Here is a 21,882-nt window from a genome sequence, read left to right as displayed (position 1 = left end):
GTCCGCACTAAGTTCGGCATCAATATGGTGACCTCCCGGGAGCGGGGGACCACCAGGTTGCCTAAGGAGGGGTGAACCCGCCCAGGGCGGAAACGGAGCAGGTCAAAACTCCCGTGCTGATCAGTAGTGGGATCGCGCCTGTGAATAGCCACTGCACTCCAGCCTGGGCAATATAGTGAGACCCTGTCTCTTAAAAAAAAAAAGAAGTCTTTACCTCTGTCACCCTGAAGACTAGGGTAAGGTGGTTGGACTGGGACGAATGGCTCTTTTTCTCCCCAGGTCTCTTAGAGACACAGACAGAAAAATTGCAAGTTGTAGCCCAACCTAGGTAACTTAGTGCATTAGTGAGACCTTGTCTCAAAATAAATATAAAAAGACTGGGACTGTAGCTTAATGTGAAGGCCCTGAATTCAATCTCCACTAAAAACCAACCAAACAAATACTTCAAAAATGAAAATTACCAATTTGGGCTTTCATTTTTCCTTGGCCTTCCCTTTAGACTGGACTATCTCCTCTACCAAGGACTGTTCTCCCTCTTCCTCTTTGTTCATTTCTATATTTTGTAATCATCATTATTTATTTCTTTATTTTGAGACAAGGTCTCATGTCACCCTGACTGGCCTTGAACTCTTGATCTTCCTGCCTCAGCCTCTGGAGTGCTGGGATAACAGACATGCACCATCATACCAGTTCTCAGCTTCTGTTCTGGTACAGCCTGGCTTACTCTGTGGGTAGAGGGAGGAATCCTCGATACAGATGCTAAAGGACTATCTGGGAAGCCAGAAGGAGATGGAAACAGGGAAGGGAGAGCCCACTGTGATTCAGTTTCTCTTCCTGTATTTTGACTTTTGCGGAGGCAGAGGAACTAAAGGTCAGCTGTGCCGGACCTCTAATTTCAGGAGAGTGACCATTTTCCTTAGGGCTCCAAAAGCAGGCCAAAGTGGCCTGTCACAAAATGTGGATTTCTTTTATGGGCCTATATTGTGTTTTTAAAATGAAAATTTTGATCTACAGTGCATATTTGTCTTGGTTTTCATGTAAGCATGATTTATCTTCTGCCACCAAATCTTAAATGTAAAACTAACATTCAGGAAGATGTACTATGTGTACTCTGTGACTCCTGAGAGTCCATACCACATTGACTCGAGTGGACTGATTTAAAAGTCTCACAGCTTAGTGAAGCCACGAGGTAAAGAGAGACAAAAACATGGAGAGCCAAGAAGAGGAAAAGAATCTGAAAGACAACAGAATGCGTCTGAGTGATAAGATCTCTTTCCGGTCCTTTCCCCAAGCCAGCCTGACCCTGTCCATCTCCTGAGAAGTTTGCAGACATCACTGATAGCTCTGGACAGGTGTTAAAGTGGTGGCTCAGGGTGGAAAGCAGGACCCGAAAGAGGAGCCAGGCCAACTAAGGGAGAGGTGAGGGGCCAAGGGCAGCCAAGTATGGTCAGACAGGAAGGTTGTGCAGGTGCCAGGAGAGAGGCATGGGGAAAGGAAATGGCATACTTAGAAAAGGGCTGGTCAGCATTTGCTCTTTCTCTCTCACACCATGTCTCTGTTTACTTCCTCTTACCATTCTGCTTGAGAAAGATGAAGGAAAATCTTTAGCTTGGATGAAGGAGTTTTCTCTCCAAAATGGCTACATCTTTAGTCATAGCAAAAAGAGTTTGGAGAGGGGAAGTCCAACTAAATTGGGAATACAGATTTAAGGTCTTTCTTATCTGGCAGAGAATAGGTGAAGTCCATTTGGATAGGAAAAGAAGCCCCAGTACTTATTCTCCTATTCTCCTTAAGAATAGGTAAGACAAAGACAGATTTAAGTAAACCACATCTATCCTAGTACTACCCATGCTGACCTGAGTGTTACAGAGTGTTAGAGACAAATTTGTATATGTTCCCTCTCTCTATTGTACATCAAAAGACATAGAGTTGGGGCTGGGGATTTAGCTCAGCGGCATAAGCGCCTGCCTTGCGAGCAGGCAGTTGTGAGTTCGATACCCAGTACCGATAAAAAGGAAAAAGACAAAAAAAGACATAGAGTTGCCAGGTGTGGTGGCGCATGCCTGTAATCCCAGCTCTTAGGAGGCTGCGCAGGAAGATCTCTGAGTTCAAGGCTAGCCTGAACTGCAAAGTGACAGGAGAATGGAGATTGCCTAGGGAGTGGCAGGTGATTCAGTTCTGGGGAACACATCTCATAGCTGGCATGCAGAGGGGAGAGGAGGAAGTAATGAATGATACAGTAGTGCCAGACTATAAAATCATGAGGATGTTGGTCAGGGTCAGTTTTGAGAAATCCTTGGATTCACCCACAACACTCTTAGAATCCCAAGTGATTGTCTTTTAAGTTCTGCTACTGAGTCAGATCAGGGTCCTACTCATTTCCAATTAGGGCTGCTGTGGGAGCCCCTTTCTCCTCCAGGTTCAAATTAAGCCTTGTTTCATAAGGCAAAGACCTTTCTCAGGTGCTGGCAGGAAACTAAAAATCCTTATTTCTAGATTTGTGATCCCAAGTAATCTTGGGGGGAAAAGTGGACCTCAATAGGCGAAAGGTCAATGGAGAAGAGGTCACCACTGTCCAGCCAGATTACCCATGCTATTCTTGTCCAGCTTATTTATCTTCTCTGTCCTCCAGCGAGGCACGATATTTGAAGAGAAGAGACCAACCAGCCCCTTCCTCAGTCAGAAATCTCTGACGATCTGTTTGAGTCCTGATTTACAGGTCATGACCTTGAACTCAGCCCCAGGGATTTTCTCCTTTTTCACTAGTTAATGGGATTGTTGATCTTATTGCTCTTCTGGCCAAAGGGTTCTTGGAAAATGACTGGCGAGATGCCTGAGGTATCTTTAGCTTGCCTGAGCTGAAAATAAGGTGGGAAAATCCCACAGATGGAACGAGTTCAGCACAAGCTGGACATATCCTGCCTTTGTTCTGGAAACCATTTGGCCTCTGGCAGGTGCATCCACATTAGCCCCACCGTGTGAGCTGGGAAGGGTTACTAGTGGACATTTACTCTATACCCATATATCAGACATGAGGGATAAAGGCATGGAGACTTGATACGGCTTTTCTAAGGGCCTAAAACTATGGAATGGCAAATCTAGGACGATGAAAGGGTGCTTTGCCCAGTAGAGATGATGATGACAATCCTTCCCCATGACTTAATTCTTTTTTATTTTTTGTCTTTTTTGAGATGGGATCTCGCTGTGCAGTTCAGGCTGGCCTTGAGCTCACTTTGTAGCCCAGGCTGGTCTTGAACTCTCAACGATCCTCCCACCTCAGCCTCCCGAGTGCTGGGATTACAGGCGTGAGCCACCACGCCTGGCTTCATGACTTAATTCTTAATCAGCTGGTGCTTACGGCCACTTTTATTTCCTTTCAAAGTTCAAACAGCAATAAAAATGAGTCAAGGGAATTAACTGTCTTTTCTTTCTCAAACCACAGGTACCCCTTCAACTATCCAGCTGACCTTTGCCTCTCTTTTTGGTCTTCACTGCCACCTAAACTGCATGTTGCTTCTAAGTCTCCCATTCGGGGCTTCCTTACACCATGAGTCCCAATACCTGTTTGCAGACCCCACTCCCAAAGCTGCCTCCTCGAATGGGAGACGATAGAAGGCCAGGGGAAGAACATGGGTGGGGAAGGACAGGATTTTTGTCCTAGAACTTATCCTGATTGGGGCCAGGGTGCCCAGACTGTGGGCCTGGGAACAATTTGTTCACCATAAACAGGTCCTGGCAGCCATGTAAAACAGGGTTGACAACACTTCGTGGATCTTCTTCTGTAAACGTTTGTTAGCAGTGCCTCAACCCCAATCTCTCAACCTCTGGAAGTCCTCCAGAGCCAACAGCAGCCCTCACCCATCTACGGAGCCTTAGGTTCTGACTTCAGTGTGCCCCCTGTAGCTCGGGTAAGTCGGTGAAAGGTTAATGGTCTACTTCATGCCTGCGTCAGCTCTGGAATCTGGGAAAGCTGCTGGGTCTCGTGTCTCTGGCTTTGTCCAGAAATGTCACCTGCCAGGAAAGGCAGGCAGCCAGACAGGGCAGAATCCAAGAATGGTTGGATCTTTATGATGTTTTTGTCTTTGAGGCAGTACAACTGATCCCAAGTGGTCATGCCAACCTCCGTCCTCCTTTCTCTTCTATTTCTTGGAAAAAAGATATGTACATGGAAGCAGATAGGGTTGTTGTTCTGCTCTTCCTTTTTGTTCTGAATTCTTCTCCTGCTCTTCTAAATTCTCAGACTGTGACTTTAACATATTTAATCGATCAAGAGTTGGTGAATTTGTGTGTGTGTGTGTGTGTGTGTGTAAGTAAAATAAAGGGATAATTTTCTGGGTCTTTTACTTTCACTTTTGCTGATTTCCTCCTAGCTAGTCACGGGTGAGGTATAACTATGGGAAACCTCTATGACAGGTGACCTGGCCCTTCTGCCCACTTTCTCTCACACAAAATACTTCAGCGTTAGAAAAGGAAATACATCAACCATCACAAATTGTTCAATAATCTTGGAATGTTCTTCTATTCCTCTTCCCTGCTTTTTCTTGGCTGCTTTTGTCATAACACTCATCACCACTTTTAAACTAGTCTTTTAAAGTGCTTTCCCTCAATGGAGTAGCAGCTCCACTTCATTCTTTACCATACCATCAGGAACACCTGGCCTTGGATTAACAGTCTTTATCATTTGATACTGTAGGGAATTCAGTGGCCTAAATGCAACTGGGAAATTCTTGAAGGTTCTCCTCTATCCCACCTTCTGATTTTCAAATGCTGTAGCATCCCAGATATCTATTCATGCTTCCTTATTCAGTTCCTATTCTGGACATGCAGCTTGTCCGTGACTGTTGCATGCTATGTGGCTGGAACCAATCAGCTCATCTGAGTCTTCCTCAGAAGCCAATCAGAGCCTAGGGAAGTGACTTCACTCAAGGAGAGCTGTGTGGGTGAGAAAGCATCGCTCAGAGCCCTGAATGTCCCTAAGTCACTGGCTTCCTTACTTCCTGTAAAGCAACACTGCCGGCCCCTTTCCCCCAGAGAAGGGAATAAGAATGGTTAGCTAAACTGCACAAAGGGAAAAATCGAAAGAGAAGCTACATACTGGCCACACACTGGCTTGTGCATGTGGAGCACAGGATATTTAGGGCGCTCCCTCTGCAGACTTACCTTTCAGAGTGGGGTGTACAGGTCTTGGAGAAGACTGAGTCAGCCCTTCCTCCCTCCCTGCACCTGGCTTTCTTGACTCTCCCCACAAAAATAGCTGTAATCATTCCGTGTAAATAAGGACACAGTCAAGGGCAAGTGTGGGAAAGGAAGGCCTGTGCCCTTGTGAACACATGTACACAGAAGTGGTCATGTCACTGTGACCTGAGGATCAGAGGCTCAGAAGCCAGCTGGTTTAGGGTGGCATGGGTTGTGTTCCACAACTCACTCCAAAGGGCCCTGCAGATGCATGCCTGACTATCCCCCAGCAGGGCTACAGTTTCCCTATGTGCTCACCATGGGGCGGGAGGGGAAGGACAAAGGACAAGAAGGCTCTAACCCTCTCTGTGTCACACTGGACTGTGACAGCTAAAGAAGAATGGCTCAGCTGGGCATCCTTTTGGCTCTTCCTGCAGCCCCTCCCCCAGAATTCACCCATGACAGAGAGATAGATAAAAAACACTTTTATTTAAAAAATATGTAACAGCCTCACAATGAAATTTATTATGTACCACAATAAAAAAGGGGGGAAAAACCACTCTTACTCTTACCTCCTCCCACGCCCAATTACAAGCATAAAAGCTGTAAAAATTGGGAAGGAATGTGTGTGACTGTCTCAGCCCAAACAAGCCCATTACTCTTACACTTTTGTGGGGTTTTTTTGGTATCAGGGATCACACTCAGGACCTAGCGCTTGCCAGACAGGTGCTTATGCTGCTGAGCCAAATGCCTGGCCCAAGCCCATTACTCTTTCAGTGCTCTTCTTTCCCTTCCTAGGATTAAAGCAGCGACCCTTTCCCCTTTCCCCAAGATACGAGATATGATGCAGGGGAAGGAGGAGAAGAGGAGGAATTAAAGCCCCTGTCATTATTTTCCATTCCTGTCTCCAGAGACCAAAGAGGTTATCTGGACTCTGGCCTAATGATGCTTTTTTTTTTGTTCCTAAAACTAAATAAAAGTTATTCTCTAGATCTCAAATAAAGATATGAATGTTACTTAGGATTTTTCTTCAGTATATAGCCTCATCCATGTTATCATCACTGTCACCTCCAAAGTCCTCTCCATTGTCAAAATATGACATGATGTAGTCAGTTTCCTCTTCATGTTCTTCTTCATCATAGTCCTCCTCCTCCTCCTCTTCTTTTTCTTCTTCTTCTTCTTTCTCCTCATCTTCCTCTGAAGTCACTTCTTCTTCCTTCTTCTCCAAGGTCTTAAGCCAAGATGAACAGAAAAGGAAACTCCAACTCAGCTCACAGAAAGGGAAAACTGGGGTACACGTGGGCCACGGTGTAGGGAAAGCAGCTGGGACCCAGGAGCTCTTTGCATATGCAGCACTTTCTGCTCACCTCTAACTTGTGCATTGTTTCCTCTTTATCTTCTGTGGTCTTAGAAGGCCTCTTGGGAGGTAGAATGGTGGTCCCTGGTTGAGGGATCAAAAAGGTAAACCGGCAGAGCCTTATTTCCCTTGCTAGGTTTCTACTCCACCCTTGGGCAAACAAGCCACTTTGCTGCCCTCATGTGGCCATCACGGCATCCAGCAACAATTCTAGGACTGAGTAGGAATTAAGGGAAGGCTCTTGAACCACTGCAAGACACCTTTACTTCTCCCCTTTTTCCCAGATACACTTACGTTCCTTCTGCAGCTTCCGCACTCGAATCTTTAGCTCCCGGGGTAGACGCCGCCAATCTGGGAAGAGTGACAATGTATCAGAAAGACCTTCTGGGCTTTCTGGTGAATAATGACGAAAGGCAAGGTGGAGGTCTTAAAAGAGGGAAAGAAAGGGGCTGGGTCAAGTTGCTCATGCCTCTGGAGGAGTCGAGGAGGTTTAATATTTTCAAGTGGAATCTGAAAGAATGTTTAGAGCACATCTAAAGTTCTCATTTGCAGATGCTTCATGGGGGAGAGAACATGGACATTTGGAGGGACATGCATCACACGTTTTGGAAAAAGTGCGGTCAATGGAAGGACATGTCACTTACCAGGGTTCCAATCAATGGCACTGTCAATTGGCCCTGACAGCTGATATTTGTCTGAGTAACGTTCCACATCTGAGGGATCAGAGGTCAAGAGTCAAAGTCTTATTCCTCCAGATCCTGGAACAGGGTTGTTCCTGAGGGTCTACCCTTTTCAGTATCAAGGCATTATCTGTCTCTCACCAGAAAACTAGAGCCCAGGGGGTCAGCATCAGTGAACCTGTTACTCTTCTAACTTGACCTTTTACCTCCCCAAATTATGATGATTTTGTTGTATCAAGAGAGAGAATTATGGTCCATGCTGGTAATCCCTGGGCTCTGAGTGGCTGAGGCTGGAAGATAACAAGTTTGAGCCCCAGCATAGACAATTTAGCCACTTTAAAAAACATTGTCTCAAAATAAAAAAGGGAAAAAAGGGATGGGGGAGATAGCTCAGTGTAAAGGTCCTGGATTCAATCCCCAGTAACTGAGCTGGGGGAAAAGGAATAGTTCTAGGGGATAGAGACCAGGATTTCAGGCTTTACTCCGTGATAATGAGATTAATTTAGTAAATCTTTCATCTATCTGAGCTCTGAGCTTCCAGGTCTTCAGCAGGAAAGCACCAGTAGTTGATACAGTAAAACACTGCTGTCCTTCTATACCAGTTGGTAAATTACTCACTGTCCCAAGTCTTCCTCCCTCCTGGTCTCCCAGAACTCCCTATGACCCACAAGGCAAAGAGTTAATATTTTATTTATGTAGGGTGCTCAGAGATCCAGCACTAGTGCTTTTCTAATTGGATGGGACATGTTAAGTTTTGTTAAAAAATTTTAAACCTGGGGCTGGGGGTTTAGCTCAGCAGCGTAAGCACCTGCCTTGCAAGCAGGCAGTCATGAGTTCGATCCCTGTTACCGATAAAAAGGAAAAAGACAAAAAAAAAAAAAAAAAGAAACCAAAAATTTTTAAACCTGGCATGATACCATATCCCAGCACTCTGGGAGGCTGAGCCAAAAGGATTCCAAGTTTGAGCCCTGCCTGGGCAACTTAACAATTTAGCAAGAACCTATCTCAAAATATAAAAAATGAAAAGTGCTATGGATGTAGCCCAGTGTAAAGGCCTTCGGTTCACTCCCCAGTAGCTTCTCCCAAATTAATCCCCCCATTTATACATGTGACACTTACTCGCCTAAGACTATTGTGAGACTCAAAATAAATCACAAATACTGTTATACATTTCCCATACAGGAGAATTACTATGGCCCCAGTGCATTTCTGTGCTTCATAGGGCCCCAACCGTTACTGAGCACAGGTGCTCCAAATATGATGGCAGCTGACCTTTCTTAGGGATAGCTGGTCGGATGAAGTAGGGGAGTTGCCTCATAGCCCCTCGCAGCTCCTGCTTCAGCGCCAGGACATATTCCCCTTCTTCTCCTGAGGGCAGAGGCACTGGGCGGAACTCCAGGGGCTAAGGAGGCGGAAGCAATGGTTAATTCAGGGAGAAAATGACAGAGAACAAACCCAAGAGGGCCTCTCCCCTTGACTTAACCTAATGTTCCCACTGAGCAGAGACCCAAAAGAGCGAAAGGTGGGATGAGATGACCTGGTATTCTGAAAGCTAGGGAGCTGGGAGCGTGAGAGGTAAGGGTAAACACCTTTTTATCCTGGAAATACCCCTGTGAGTTGAAAAGAAAGAGACAGCAGGGGCAAGATGGGAGGAATCTGGGATCACACATGGTCAGTCAGGGGCACACTGCAGTTTGGGGAAGGACGGAGATATACTCACGGGGAAGAGTGGAGAAGGTTGGAGAGTGGGTGGAGGCAAAGCATCCCCCTTCCCAATGCCCACAGCTTCCATGTTGAAGGTCAGCTGGCCCCGACCACGACCCCGGCCCCCACCCCGGCTGGCCATGGTGGAAGGGGCCTGGGATATTCAGAGATACAGTGAGAAAAACCTGACAATGACAAAAACAAAGAGAAAAAGGAGACAAGAAGAATCAGGGAGTCAAATAGACACAAGACACTTCATCTTCTCTCCCTGACATTTAAAAAGCCAATGTCATTCAACAAATTTTGACTGAGAAGTGCCAGGCTGGGTATTTTAGGAAGCATAAACATGGATGAGACAAGATCTCAATAAGAGAAATTAACTGCAGTACAAAAGAAAAAGTGATTAGAGTCTTAGATAAAACTTCTCTCAGTCCCTAAGACAACTTGATGCTTAGCACTACCTATATTTCTACAAGTAATTTTTCAATTTTCTCCCTGACCTTCCAAACTTAACCAGAGTCCTGGTCAACCTAGTGCAGTTCAGCAAAATATTTAACATGAAAAAGGTAGTGTGTCGGACTCTGTGGGGGACATAGGAATGAACAAATAACCTTGCTGTCAATGAGGGGGAAAGAGACATTACAATCAAATTGATCTTTTTGAACACTACTTGAAAGCACGGACAATTAGAAAGACCCTCAGAGGTCACTAATCCAAACCCTCCCAGTGCAAGCTCCACTCTGTTAAAATGTTTATTCAGTCTCTGGAAGCGTTTCCCTAATGTGAGGGTATCCATTCTTCTCCCAAGGCAGCCACTCCACTGTGGACAGTACCACTGTATTTGAGTTCCTCTTTGTCTACCTCCTGTCATCAATCCTGAGCAGCCAGTCAGAGACAGCTAGGATGAGGAATAAAATCACCAAATGAAAATGAAACCTGGAAGGCATGCTATCCCAGTAGCAGTGAACACACTCAACACCTAGACCTCTGTTTTTATTTATTTATTTATTTATTTCGGTTCTGGGAATTGAACTCACAATCCCGCGCTTGCCAGGCAGTGCTGTGCCACTGAGCTATACCCTCAGCCCCGTAATATCATTTTAATATCAACCAGGGTTCCTTGGATAAATGGCTGCTTCTAGAATGGGGCAGGAAATAAAGCAGATAAGCCTGGAACATTTCAAGGTGCCAGACAAGGAAATGCTCAAAACAACAGTCAGCTCATACAGCTGATGGGGCCCTATCACAGGGGCACAAGAAATAACTATAGAAGCTCCCAATGGTCAAAACTGGAAAAATTTGAGCAATAAAATAAAGTGATGGCCCAGTATGGTGGTGCACATTTGCAACCCCAGCACTCAGGAAGCTGAAGCAGGAGGATCACTTCAAGTTCCATGTCAGCCAGGGCTACAAAGTGAGTTCAACCTGAACCTCCTAGTGAAACCCTATCTCAAAAATATGACAGCAACAAAAAGTGTTTTTAGATTCTAACTCCAAAGTATAAAATGAATATCCATAAGAATACAGTGTTATAAGGGATAGAATAAATTAATACATGGAGGAAAAACAGCAAATCTCTTGTGCAGAATTCCAAACAAATTATGTAAATATTTCAGCCAGGAGTGGTAACACGTGCCTATAATCCTAGCTCTTGGAGGCTGAAGCAAGACGATTGTCACCATTTCCAGGTCAGCCTGGGCTATAGTTAGTTCAAAGCCAACCTAACTACATAGTGAGTCCTTAACAAAACAAAACAAAACAAAATATAAATGGCATTTGAGGGGTAGAGATTTAGAAAGTCTGTTAGAAAAGATAGGCTGAGCCAGGTGCAGGGTGCATCCTGCAATACTAGCATTCAGGAAACTGAGGCAGAGGATCCCAAATTCAAACCCAGGCCAATATTTCAAGGTGATTCCTGGCTGGCTCTTGGCACTGGTACTCCTTTGTTGCTAGGCGCAGTGAGGAGGCTTAAGCAGAAGGATCACCACAATTTCAAGGCCAACCTGAACTACAAAGTGAGACCCTGCCTCAAACAAAATAAGGCCAGGAGCCTGTAAGTCAGACAAACCTATTCCTACATATGAAGTGTGTGAACTCTAAGGATTCGGAGGGGAAAGGACAAAATTTCATTTAACCTAGGTAATAAATTATTGGTTAGGAACTATAATGCATTCATCAACCCCTCTTGGCTCAGGAATCTACATGTCTCTATTTCTGATTGTGATGGAGTCGAAACTCTTGGGACCTCTACTCTGGTCCCAATCCATACTTCCTTAATATCAACCTTCTCAAGCGTTTACCCTTGCATTTTACTTCCCCACAAATGTCTCATATACACTATACTTATACCTGTGTATTGTGGTGAGGTGAGTTTCAACAAAACAAACAGAAAACACTAACATATACATCAAATTTAAGAAAGGCAGTACCCATAGTGGATAAGAACATGTATTTGAATCACAGTTCTGCCATTTCCTAGCTACGCAAATTTTGGAAAATTACCTCTAAACTTCTTTCCTCATTTGCAAAACAGGAATAATAATAATACATTTTAATTCATTTAACAAATATTTATTGAGTACTTCTCATGTTCTGAGCACTGTTCTAGGTGCTTAGAGCACCTAGTGCGCAGCAAGGACAAAAATACTCTGCTGTACCATCAGGTTTAAAAGTAGTTTACATTTTTGGTGGAGTCATCAGCATATAAATAATAACTCATGTCATAAGACTGGATGAGATCTCTAAAGGGGTTGACCCAGGGAATAAGGGCTGGAGTATTCTACTTTTCATAGTTGCTATAATTGTAATATATAAGGCAGGAAGTTAATGCTTTTATTATATTAGAACACTTGGAAGCCTAAATGAAAGAAAAAAGCCTCTCAAACAGAAAAAGTGGGCAAAGGAAATGAATAGGAAATTGACAAAAGAATACCCAATAAAACTATACTATACCTATAGTCTTGACAAATATTTAAATAATAATCAAGATGTGAATTTTTTTTTAGATGGACTCTCATACCTCACTAAAAAGACTATCAATACAATCATGATTTGACCACTGTTTGACTCAATAGGTTTTTACGTATTTATATTCTTAATCTGATAATCCTACTTTTAAAATCTATGCTATAAAAATGATCAGCTATACAAATATATATGTGCTAGGATGTTCATCAAAGAGCTATTTATGGTAGCAAAAATTCCAATAATAATAATGATGATGATGATGATGATGATGATGATGATGATAGGAAATAGATGGAAAGAAACTCCAATAACCAACCAGGCATAGTGGTAAATGTCTGTAAACCCAGCACTAGGGAGACGAGTTTGAGGCCAGCCTAAATTACTGGGAGACTCTGTTTCAAAAGACAGACAAAAACAGGCATAATGGCACATGCCTGTAAACATAACACTTGGGAAGCTGAGGCAAGAGGGCTGCCATGAGTCCAAGGCCTACATGGTGAGTTCAAAGCCAGTCTGAACTATGTAATGAGACCTTGTTTCAAAAAACGAAACCAAAAAACAATTAGTTTATCATTTTAGACTATTAAGTAGCCATGACTCATAACTACAATAATACATGACTTCAAAACTCATGACTTCAAATAATATTTAAAAGCAGAAAAAGGTTCATTGTATAGAAAATGTTGGGGCTGGGGATTTAGCTCAGTAGCATAAGCACCTGTTTTGTACAGAAAATGTTAACAGAGTTGAGAGAAAACATGATATAAAGTCGTATTTACTATGTAGTCATATTTGTGAATGACATACCCATATGCACACCCTGAATATAGACAGTAACAGAACATATATCAAAATATGAATAACAGTTTTGACTACATTAGGATCATGACATAGTAGACATTTTCCCTTATATGTTTATGTGTTTCCAAATTTTCTGGAATAAGTGAGTATTACTGTCATAATCACCAAATAAAACGACTGGGTTGCTTTTAAGAACACTATAACCAAAAAAAAAAAAAAAAAATGCTATAACCTGCGTGTGGTAACACATGCCTATAAGCTGGCATTTAGAAAGTGCAGGCAGGAGGATCCTAGCCAGGACAACTAAGTAATTTAGCAAGACCTTACCTTGTAGCAGAAAAATCCCCCCTCACCCCGCCAGTGTATTTCAGTTTATTAGTTGCCCAGTTATAGTTCCTGTTATGTTTGTTTCTTAGATGTTGACCATTTATTTATTGGGAATCAAAACTTGGGACCTTGTGCTTATCAAGCAGGTGCTTATGCCACTATATCCCCAGGCCTGTTTGTTTCTCGGAAACAGCTGGTCAAGAATGGCACAGCTGGTCACTATAATGCATATTGTAAGAACCAAACTCCAGGCAACCTATTCAGGATCTCTTTTGTCTCTCTGTCGGACAGAAGCTTTCTTTTTCTCAATAAATACATTCTATCTTCACTCTTCAATTTTAGAGAACACAAACTCATGCCAGCCATCTAGCAGGTTGGAAGTTTCTTTCCCCTATATCACAACTAGTCAAAATTTATGAATGAATTTGATGCATAATTATACAAAAAAAAAAAAAGGAGAAGAAGAAGAAGAACCAGTCTCCAATTGACAAGCCATTCTGCCTCTGTACTTCCTGCTTGCTTATCCATATAAGCCCTAGACCACTAGAGATGGGTCCTGATATTTTAGGAATGATCCTGATCAGTACCCATCGATATAAATAAAATCTGCCTCCAAATTCTGGGTGTCATTTTGGTGTTTCTGCTTGCCTTTGCAATCTCAAAATTAACAATTTAAAAAGGTCTGGGGGGATACAGCTCAGTGCAAAGGCCTTGGATTTAATATCCAGTATTGGAAAATAAAGCGGGGAGGGTACAAACATATCCCCCTCTTTTACAAGGGAGATACAGAATGCAGTTCATTAAGCAACATGTTTCTTATTTTAAATATTTGTTGGATACTATCTAAAGAACAAATATTCCAAAATGGAATGATCTGCAAAAAGAGATAGTGAGTTCTCTTAATAAAGATGATGACACAGGGGCAGAGGATGTGGCTCATTGGTGGAGTCCGTGCTTAGCATTCATGAGGCCTTGGGTTCAAATTCATTGACAAAAAAAGAAAAAGGAAGAAGATTAAACAGAAACTAAATAAATAGGATTGATCAGAGAGAGAAAAGATTGTGTTTAGAGCAAAGGATTCACTATGCACCTCATTGCCTAGCACTGTATCTGGCATATGGGACGTACTTGATAAATATTTGTTGAATGAATGAATAAATTCATGATTTTACTGGCCTTCTAAACCTGAGACTTGGTGATTCATAAAGCCTTTCTTCCAGTTCTCTTTCCTTTCTTCCTTTTCTGTACTATATAAGCAATTACTCATATTTTAAACCACTAATTTAAGGACTCTTAATTATATATAGTATTGTCATTTATTCTCCAATTACTTTAGGCGTTTATATTCTGCCTCCCCAACAAAAGTGCTAGTTTCCAGAAATCAATTCCACTGAATCAACACGTATTGGGCAGTATGTACCACGTTCTAGAACTGGCTCTACAAACCTGATGTTCTAAGGAAGACAGAAACATTAAGAGATAGTTCACTCTACATTCTCTAATAGAGATATACATAAAATGCTATCATCAAGCCTAGCGTGGCGCCAGTAATCCCAGCACCCAGGAGGAGGCTGTGGCAGAAGACTCTTGCAGCAAGCTTAGCCTGAACTACATAGCCCTTATCTTAAAAACAAAAACAAAAAACGACTCATCATCAGCGAGGATAAGAATTTTGCAAAAGGAGCTGGGGATATAGTTCAGTGGCACAGTGTCTACCTGACAAATGTGAGGTCCTCAGTTCAATTCCCGATACCAAAAAGAAAAAAAATATATATTTTTTTTGCAAAAAATGGGATCCAGGAAAGCTACAGGTAGGAGGTATGAAGCTGAGTCTTGACAGATCACAGGAGTTTGTCAGGCTCTTAGGACAGTGTTAATAGATCCAAGCTAGGAGGCTGATGCTATAGCAAAGAGAAAATGTGTAAGAGCGAGCTTCCCTGATTTGCTGATTCAATCTCTCCCCTGATGCGTGATAGAAAATCTGATCGTCGCAGCAATGGGAGCCCAGGGGAGAAAAGGTAGGGAGCCAGAAGCGGGTTGATCCAACAGGCTGCCGGAAGACGTCTGTATTGCAATCTGTCTCAGGTGAACTACTCTGGAAAGTGTGGGACCAAATCAGGTTACAGTCACCAGGTCAGAGGCTTACCTGCTGCCCCTCCCCCACACGGAGCCGGCGCCGAAGCCAACTCTAAATTTGCTTCTCTTCCTCAAGCTGGCCGCATTCTAGGCCCGCCTCCCGGGGCTCCCTATTGGCCGGCTCTCCCAGCCAATCTAGGAGAAGTGGAGGAGAGAGGTCTGCCCACTTGAAAGCAAAGCAGCGGAGGCCGGGAGAGCCCGCCGGAACTAAGGCTGAAAACCGCCGCTCTGAGAGAGACTGGGTTGTAGCTCACCAGGGATCCGTTATTTCCACCTCACCTTTTTGGGGCGGCTCCTGGTTAGTAAGAGTTTGCGAAGAGAACTTGACACTCACCTCTTATAGCAAGATCTGTTGAAGGAGATCGCTCCGCCCAAGAGAGGCTAAAACAGGAGAGCCTGACTCTTCCTTGACAGTTTGGCCTCTTCTCGATTACAACCTTCCCTTCAATTCTACACTGTCTTCTTCAGCATCACCAGTGGATACGTATAAAAATGATTTTCTATGGGTTTTTGCCGTGTCTGGGAGAAGGTGGGAAGAGGATTGGGAAAGGATTGGTTATCAGAGTAGAGTCGGGGAGGCAGGGCAAGAACCCAATGTTTTCTGCATTTTCCACTGCTTTTAGGCCCCTCCAGGCCTCTAGCTAACAGGGGCAAGGTGGAAGGAAGAGACCTACTTTCACAGAAGACAGACAGGGAAGGAATGCAGAGGGAAGATAAAATCCAGGAGTTAGTCAACAAGAATATCCCTGCTCTCAGAAAAAATGACCTCTAGAGCAGGAGGTATTGTGGCAGGTGGAATAAAACAAAGACATAGCTCTGAAGCGTTGGAAATTTTGCTTAACATTATGCCGTGTTACAAGAAGATAGTAGTTCCTGTCTTGTGGAGGTGTTGCAAAAGATAATGTATGGAAAGCACTTGGCACATAGTTGACATTGGTGACCAGTAAAAATGGCTAGTTTCCCAGCAAATATTTCTTTCTCCCTATTCCCCAGCAATGTTATTTTTAGTGTCTTTTTGTCAGCTGGCCTCCAACCTCTGAATTATCTAGGACCACAGGTGACCCTTCCAAATCCTAAGGATTTTTCCTCATCCCCCACTTCCCTTCATGCCTGTGCCTTCCATCAGGCCACACTCATTCCTAAAATATGCAGATGGAAGCTATGGTAACCATGGAGACAGGTTAGGTGGCAAGGAGAGGCAGAGACAGAGGACAACGACAAATAGGAAGAGAGAAAGCATAGGGACAATTGTACAGGGACCTCCGAACAAGATAAAAAAATTAATCTGAACAAAATACAGCAAGGAGAAGCAATGAGAGAGGCTGTGTCACAGGTTTGCGTATCCCCCTGCTCTTTTCCTGTCCTCATCCTCCCATGGGAAAGAGCCACCTGGGAATGCCCCTTGACAGGTCCAAAAATGCCCGAGGTTACCTACCTTCCTCACACAAAGAGATCTAAATAAGGAACCGAAGTCCAAGTTTCTCGTGATGTATATGCTGTTCTGGGAAAGGTGGGTTGGGGATGTATTGCTGTGTCTGACTCCAGCTGGACCGTCCTTTCCCTAATACCTAACCGACAAGCAGGCAGCCAGCTCCCCCACCTCTCTCACAGTATGGACACTTATGTGGATCCCAATCGCCTCTCCACAACTCTCGGCACAGTTTGCCATATGCCATGTGTGGCAGTCAGGTCTGGCGCATAGGAGTGCATAAACACACTGAGAGCTGAGAATGGAGATCTGAGGAAGCTCAGTGAAAAATCTGGATGTTCCCTCTGTGGGTCGCCAAAGAGTACCCTAAGGAACGCCTAGGTTTGTTGGAACTGAGGGGAGGTCAGCTGAGAAAAGGAAATCAGGACTGGAGTTTCTAGGTATTTCAGGGTTTCTGTGTGCTTTGGTGGGGAGCAGTTTGGTGCCTGACGCCCCCACCCGCAGAGACTGGGCTATAAATAGCACAGCAGAGCTCCGCCTCCCCCCCCCCCCCCAGCTTCTCTCCTCGGGAGCCGGCGCTGTGCCCGGGGCGCACCGGGAGGAGGGATCAGGATCCGGTGCCCGGGTGCAGATACTGATACCAAGGGAATCTGGTTGCCCCCCCCCCCAAGCCATGTGGACCCCCAGGACTCTGGCTGCTCCACTCCGGCTGTCCCATGGCCCCCGCCTCAATCTTGGCCAGGCACAGATTCTGCGGACATTCAGGTATATCTATTTGGGTGCACAGTCTGGTGGGAGAATGAGCAGGGAGCGATGGGGCACATAGCAAAGGGAAAACAAATTCTTCCTTCACCGTTTGGGTCCCAGACGCAAATTGCTTCCTTCCCCCTACTCAATTTTGGGGATTATAGCAATCTAAAAGAGGTTAGGAATGGAAATACGTGTGTGACTGTAGGGTGCATGTGTGGGGGTGGGTGATGTTCAGCATCCTAGAAAGGGGGTTTCCAAATGTGGTTAAGAAAAGGGGATGCTGGAAAGGTCTGACAAGCCGTGGGGTGAGGGTGGGGGTGCGAGTCCTGCGCGTGCACGTACATATTTACAGGCGCGTTCATTCTTTAGTGCGGGTGCACCCTTCCCACCTCCTTAGGCATGCGCTGGGGAGAAGGGGCGGCTCAAAGGCAGGAGTTAGAGGAAGGACTGTGTGTGATGGAGATCTGTCTCGCTACGTGCCAGGTGCCTCCGGCCTCAGTTTCCCTGCTGAATCCGTCAATCAGATCTCTCTCTTTTTCGCAGGAATAAGATTCGCCTCTGAGATCTCAGGCCAGAGTGCCAGTCACTACTCTGAGCCTTAGCCACCTCGGCAGGTCCTAGTCCCGGCTCCATCGGTGTTCTTGACCCCGCTGTAGCTATGCTGCACACCGAGGGCCACGCTCTTCTTCGGGCGGTGGGTCAGGGTAAGCTACGCCTGGCCCGCTTGCTTCTGGAGGGAGGAGCCTATGTGAATGAGGGTGATGCCCAGGGGGAGACTGCGCTAATGGCGGCCTGTCGAGCCCGTTACGACGATCCCCAGAACAAGGCACGCATGGTACGCTACCTCCTGGAGCAAGGCGCGGACCCCAACATCGCAGACCGCCTGGGGCGCACAGCGCTCATGCACGCTTGCGCCGGGGGTGGGGGCGCCGCCGTGGCCTCGCTGCTGCTTGCCCATGGTGCAGACCCCTCAGTCCGAGATCATGCAGGCGCCTCGGCACTTGTCCATGCCCTGGACCGCGGGGACCGCGAGACCCTCGCCACGTTGCTGGATGCCTGCAAGGCCAAGGGCACGGAGGTCATCATCATAACCACCGATACCTCGCCCTCGGGCACCAAGAAGACCCGTCAGTATCTCAATTCCCCACCATCCCCGGGGGTAGAGGACCCTGCTCCGGCTCCTTCTAGCCCGGGAATCTGCACGTCGCCTTCAGAGATCCAACTGCAGAGTGCAGGAGGACGAGGATTGTTGTCCCCTCGTGCTCAAGAAGAAGAGGAGAAGCGGGATGTATTTGAATTCCCTCTTCCTAAGCCCCCTGATGACTCCTCCCCTTCTGAGCCGCTCCCCAAACCACCTCGACATCCCCCCAAACCACTCAAAAGGCTCAATTCTGAGCCCTGGGGCCTAGTGGCTCCTCCTCAACCAGTCCCTCCTGCAGAAGGGAGGCCGGGGATCGAGCGCTTGACAGCCGAATTCAATGGCCTGACCCTGACAGGGCGACCCCGTCTTTCTCGACGTCACAGCACCGAGGGGCCGGAGGGCCCGCCCCCATGGGCGGAGAAAGTGACGGGAGGGGGTCCCCTTTCGCGTCGGAACACTGCGCCTGAGGCTCAGGAGTCTGGTCTTCCTTCTGGGCTAAGGCAAAAACTGAGCCGGATGGAGCCAGTGGAGCTGGACGCCCCCGGACATCTTTGCCCAGACTCTCCCGAGTGCAGCCGCCCGTCCTTGGAGCGTCGCCGGTACAGCGCCTCCCCGCTGACCCTCCCTCCAGCCGGCTCTGTTCCCTCCCCTCGCCAGTCCCAGGAAAGCCTACCCGGGGCTGTCTCTCCGCTGAGTGGACGGAGGCGGAGTCCCGGGCTGCTGGAGCGGAGGGGTTCGGGGACGTTGCTCTTGGACCACATCTCACAAACGCGGCCGGGTTTCCTGCCCCCACTCAACATCAGCCCCCACCCTCCCATCCCTGACATTCGCCCCCAACCCGGAGGTCGAGCGCCTTCACTGCCCGCTCCTCCCCACGCCGGGGTGCCGGGCTCTCCCAGGACCAAGCGCAAGTTGGTGAGGCGCCACTCCATGCAGACTGAGCAGATCCGACTGTTAGGGGGCTTCCAGAGTCTAGGCGGGCCAGGGGAACCGGGGCGCTGAGAGAAACGGAAAGAGCCAATGCAGGGCAGAGATCAGGACTCTAATGGGTTAGGTGGGAGAACCAGCTTATATTCATATTCATATGGACATGGGGGTCTCTTGCATGTGCTCATGGCACGGTGCACGCACAGATGGGTAAACGTGCCCATAAGCACAGTAGACTTACTAGAAATGAGTAAGTACAGGACTCTGTGGTATACAGACACATGCATTCGTGCCCTACTCATTTAACATGCACGTGGGATTACTTGTGTACCCACAGGCACAGCGCACCAGTAAACTCACAAAACTTGTGCTAGAGTCCCAAACTCACATTTATTATGGGTACTCTCCTGTACCTATGGCGCCCTGCAAAAGCAATTCCTTGCTTTCCATGTGTGCCCTACAACACAGCCTATCATGATTTTGCGCACTCTACTTTCTTTTTATGAACATCCTACCTGTTCTGCAGGTCTTGTTTTTCTCCCCTGGTCTGCCTCCCTTTTCCCCATGCTGCTCTCAGCTCTTACCACTTTTCAAGACATCTTCATTCTTCCAGGGCTTCCTGCAGCACTCCCAAGTCTCAATTCTGCTGCTGCCTTTCTTGCTTATTATTCTCTGTTTAAGCACTACAACCAAGGGTGGGTCATGGGCTCTAAGCTGCTCTTATGTCTGTCTGAGCTTATGAACACTCCCACATGTACAAGTGGGGAGTAACCCTAAATCACTCTCCTCTCTACTTGACATCAAATAAATGTGTTCAAAAATCTCTGTTTTGTCCCTTCTGCCTGGAGATGTGGGGTGTAGGGAGCAAAGAATGGAGATGAGGTGGATACTGACAGCTACAGTGATGGGGGAATGGACTTCATACCTATTGTACCTTCTTTCTAGCAACGAACTGATCAGCTATGGTCGGAAAAAAACAAGTGCCCTGTGTCCTGACAGCTTTAAGGCATGTGACAGGGTTTAATTTCCTCCAATCTCCTCATTGCCCACCTTTACATTTTTAAAGATTCCTGTAGAGTCTCACCTTCCACTCTCCTAGTAGATTAACTATCTCTCTTTTAAGCTTCTTCTTTTCTTTCTTTCTTTTTCTTTTCTTTTTTCTCTCTTTTTGAGGGTCTCTATGCAGTTCAGGCTGGCCTTGGGCTCACTTTGTAGCTCAGGCTGGTCTTGAACTCAATGATCCTCCTGCCTCAGCCTCCCGACTGCTGGGATTATAGGTATGAGCCACCACACCTAGCTAAGCTTCCTGTTTCTTAATACTCAGTTTTTAGGGTCTAATTTTCATTTCAGCTGGTGCATTTTATCTATTTTCTTCTACTTCTCATGTCACATTTATCACCCCATCTTTGATTTTTGAGCTGCTGTGGGAGAGGTGAGGGGAATTGGTATAACATTACTTAAGTAGCCTGGGCACGGTAGTGTTTGCCTCTGATCCCAGTATTCAGGAGGCTGAGGCAGGAGAATCAGTGGGAGTCTGAAGCCAGCCTGGGCTACACAGTGTATTCAAAGCCAGCCTGAACTGCACATAGTGAAACCGTGTCTCAAAAAAACAAGCAAACTTTACCTAAATAAAAAATAGCTCAATAGTCAGCTGACAAAAGGTATGTAATATGTGTGCATGTATACCTATGTTTGTGTTAATTCGAGGAACCTAGTTTGGCAAGTTTTGTGAACAAAATTGCCTTTTTAAATCTGCTCCTTGGATTTTTCAGGTTGCTTAATTTCTTCCTATTTTTTAGCTTTCTCACTTTAAATGAACTAAAGGGAGCCATCGATTCTCTTTTCTCTTACTTCATTCTTTAGAAGAGATAAAGTCAGAAAATTACCCAATAATGTGGCATAGTGAAAAGATGAAAATACTGGAAATCAGGACACTTATATCTAAACACACACACACACACACACACACACACACACACACGGTCTAGTTATTTAATTTTGTGTAATTTAGCCTGAACATCAATTTCCTTATCCATAAAATAATAAAATCTGATTTGTGATTGTGATCATTAAAGAAGACAATGCACCAAGATATACTGCACAGTATATACTTTTTTTTTTTTAACTCTACACCGATTACCATGGGATCCTAGACAAGTCTCATAACTGAGACAGTTTCCTTAGCTACTTATATAAAATAAAATGGTTGGGCAAATTATCTCTCTGCCTACAATTCTGTCAGGTCTCACATTCAGGCCCGGTTTTATTTCAAGCCCCACCCCCACGGCCTGGTTGGCTTTCTAGCGCTAGCCACAGGTCTCTCAAAGATGCCCTGAAGCTATGCTGTCCTTTGCAGAAGCCACTGCCTTTTCTGCTCATGATTGGTTCTCTGAACCGCCACCTTCTTTGATAATTAGCCTATGGTGGCGAGAGGGTCCGCCCCTTCTAGCCCTTTCACTGGTGATTGGCATCGGGCCTGGCTCGTCAC

General features: G+C 45.7%; 2 protein-coding genes across 6 annotated transcripts; one reads left to right on the top strand and one right to left on the bottom strand.

The window, feature by feature from the left end:
- Nucleotides 1-5,645: 5,645 nt before the first annotated feature.
- On the bottom strand, nucleotides 5,646-15,800 carry Polr3gl (RNA polymerase III subunit GL). 4 transcript variants are annotated; one of them, XM_013143107.3, is made up of 7 exons: nucleotides 15,482-15,800; nucleotides 8,933-9,101; nucleotides 8,485-8,614; nucleotides 7,177-7,245; nucleotides 6,827-6,883; nucleotides 6,543-6,616; nucleotides 5,646-6,406 (listed from the first exon to the last, which is right to left on the bottom strand). In XM_013143107.3, the coding sequence occupies exons 2-7, from the start codon at nucleotides 9,056-9,058 to the stop codon at nucleotides 6,206-6,208; spliced, it is 657 nt and encodes a 218-aa protein (XP_012998561.1). In that variant the 5' UTR covers nucleotides 9,059-9,101; nucleotides 15,482-15,800; the 3' UTR covers nucleotides 5,646-6,205. The 4 variants fall into 4 exon arrangements, with proteins under 4 accessions (XP_012998561.1, XP_003479340.1, XP_012998562.1 ...); XM_003479292.5 differs by lacking the exon at nucleotides 15,482-15,800 and adding an exon at nucleotides 15,158-15,267; XM_013143108.3 differs by lacking the exons at nucleotides 8,933-9,101; nucleotides 15,482-15,800 and adding an exon at nucleotides 15,158-15,273.
- Ankrd34a (ankyrin repeat domain 34A) lies at nucleotides 15,338-20,217 on the top strand. Of its 2 annotated transcripts, XM_005007910.4 has the most exons (3): nucleotides 15,430-15,445; nucleotides 17,133-17,341; nucleotides 17,870-20,217. In XM_005007910.4, the coding sequence occupies exon 3, from the start codon at nucleotides 17,985-17,987 to the stop codon at nucleotides 19,467-19,469; it is 1,485 nt and encodes a 494-aa protein (XP_005007967.1). In that variant the 5' UTR covers nucleotides 15,430-15,445; nucleotides 17,133-17,341; nucleotides 17,870-17,984; the 3' UTR covers nucleotides 19,470-20,217. The 2 variants fall into 2 exon arrangements, with proteins under 2 accessions (XP_063112940.1, XP_005007967.1); XM_063256870.1 differs by lacking the exon at nucleotides 17,133-17,341 and having other exon boundaries at nucleotides 15,338-15,445.
- Nucleotides 20,218-21,882: the final 1,665 nt, after the last annotated feature.

The sequence above is a fragment of the Cavia porcellus genome, unplaced genomic scaffold, assembly GCF_034190915.1.
Source record: "Cavia porcellus strain 051 isolate PalLab524CR breed Dunkin Hartley unplaced genomic scaffold, mCavPor4.1 scaffold_1, whole genome shotgun sequence".
Classification (NCBI taxonomy): domain Eukaryota; kingdom Metazoa; phylum Chordata; class Mammalia; order Rodentia; family Caviidae; genus Cavia; species Cavia porcellus.
Note: the sequence above shows the minus strand (reverse complement) of the source record. Positions and strands in the feature narration are given on the sequence as shown.

Bases quoted from the DNA above. Each gene is read 5' to 3' on its own strand.
- Polr3gl (XM_013143107.3), bottom strand. From the start codon at position 9,058: ATGGCCAGCCGGGGTGGGGGCCGGGGTCGTGGTCGGGGCCAGCTGACC. The intron at 6,884-7,176 runs GTAAGTGACATG...CACTCTTCCCAG, and splicing joins TGCCATTGATTGGAACCCTG to ATTGGCGGCGTCTACCCCGG. The intron at 6,617-6,826 runs GTAAGTGTATCT...TCCCTCAACCAG, and splicing joins GCGGAAGCTGCAGAAGGAAC to GGACCACCATTCTACCTCCC.
- Ankrd34a (XM_063256870.1), top strand. From the start codon at position 17,985: ATGCTGCACACCGAGGGCCACGCTCTTCTTCGGGCGGTGGGTCAGGGT.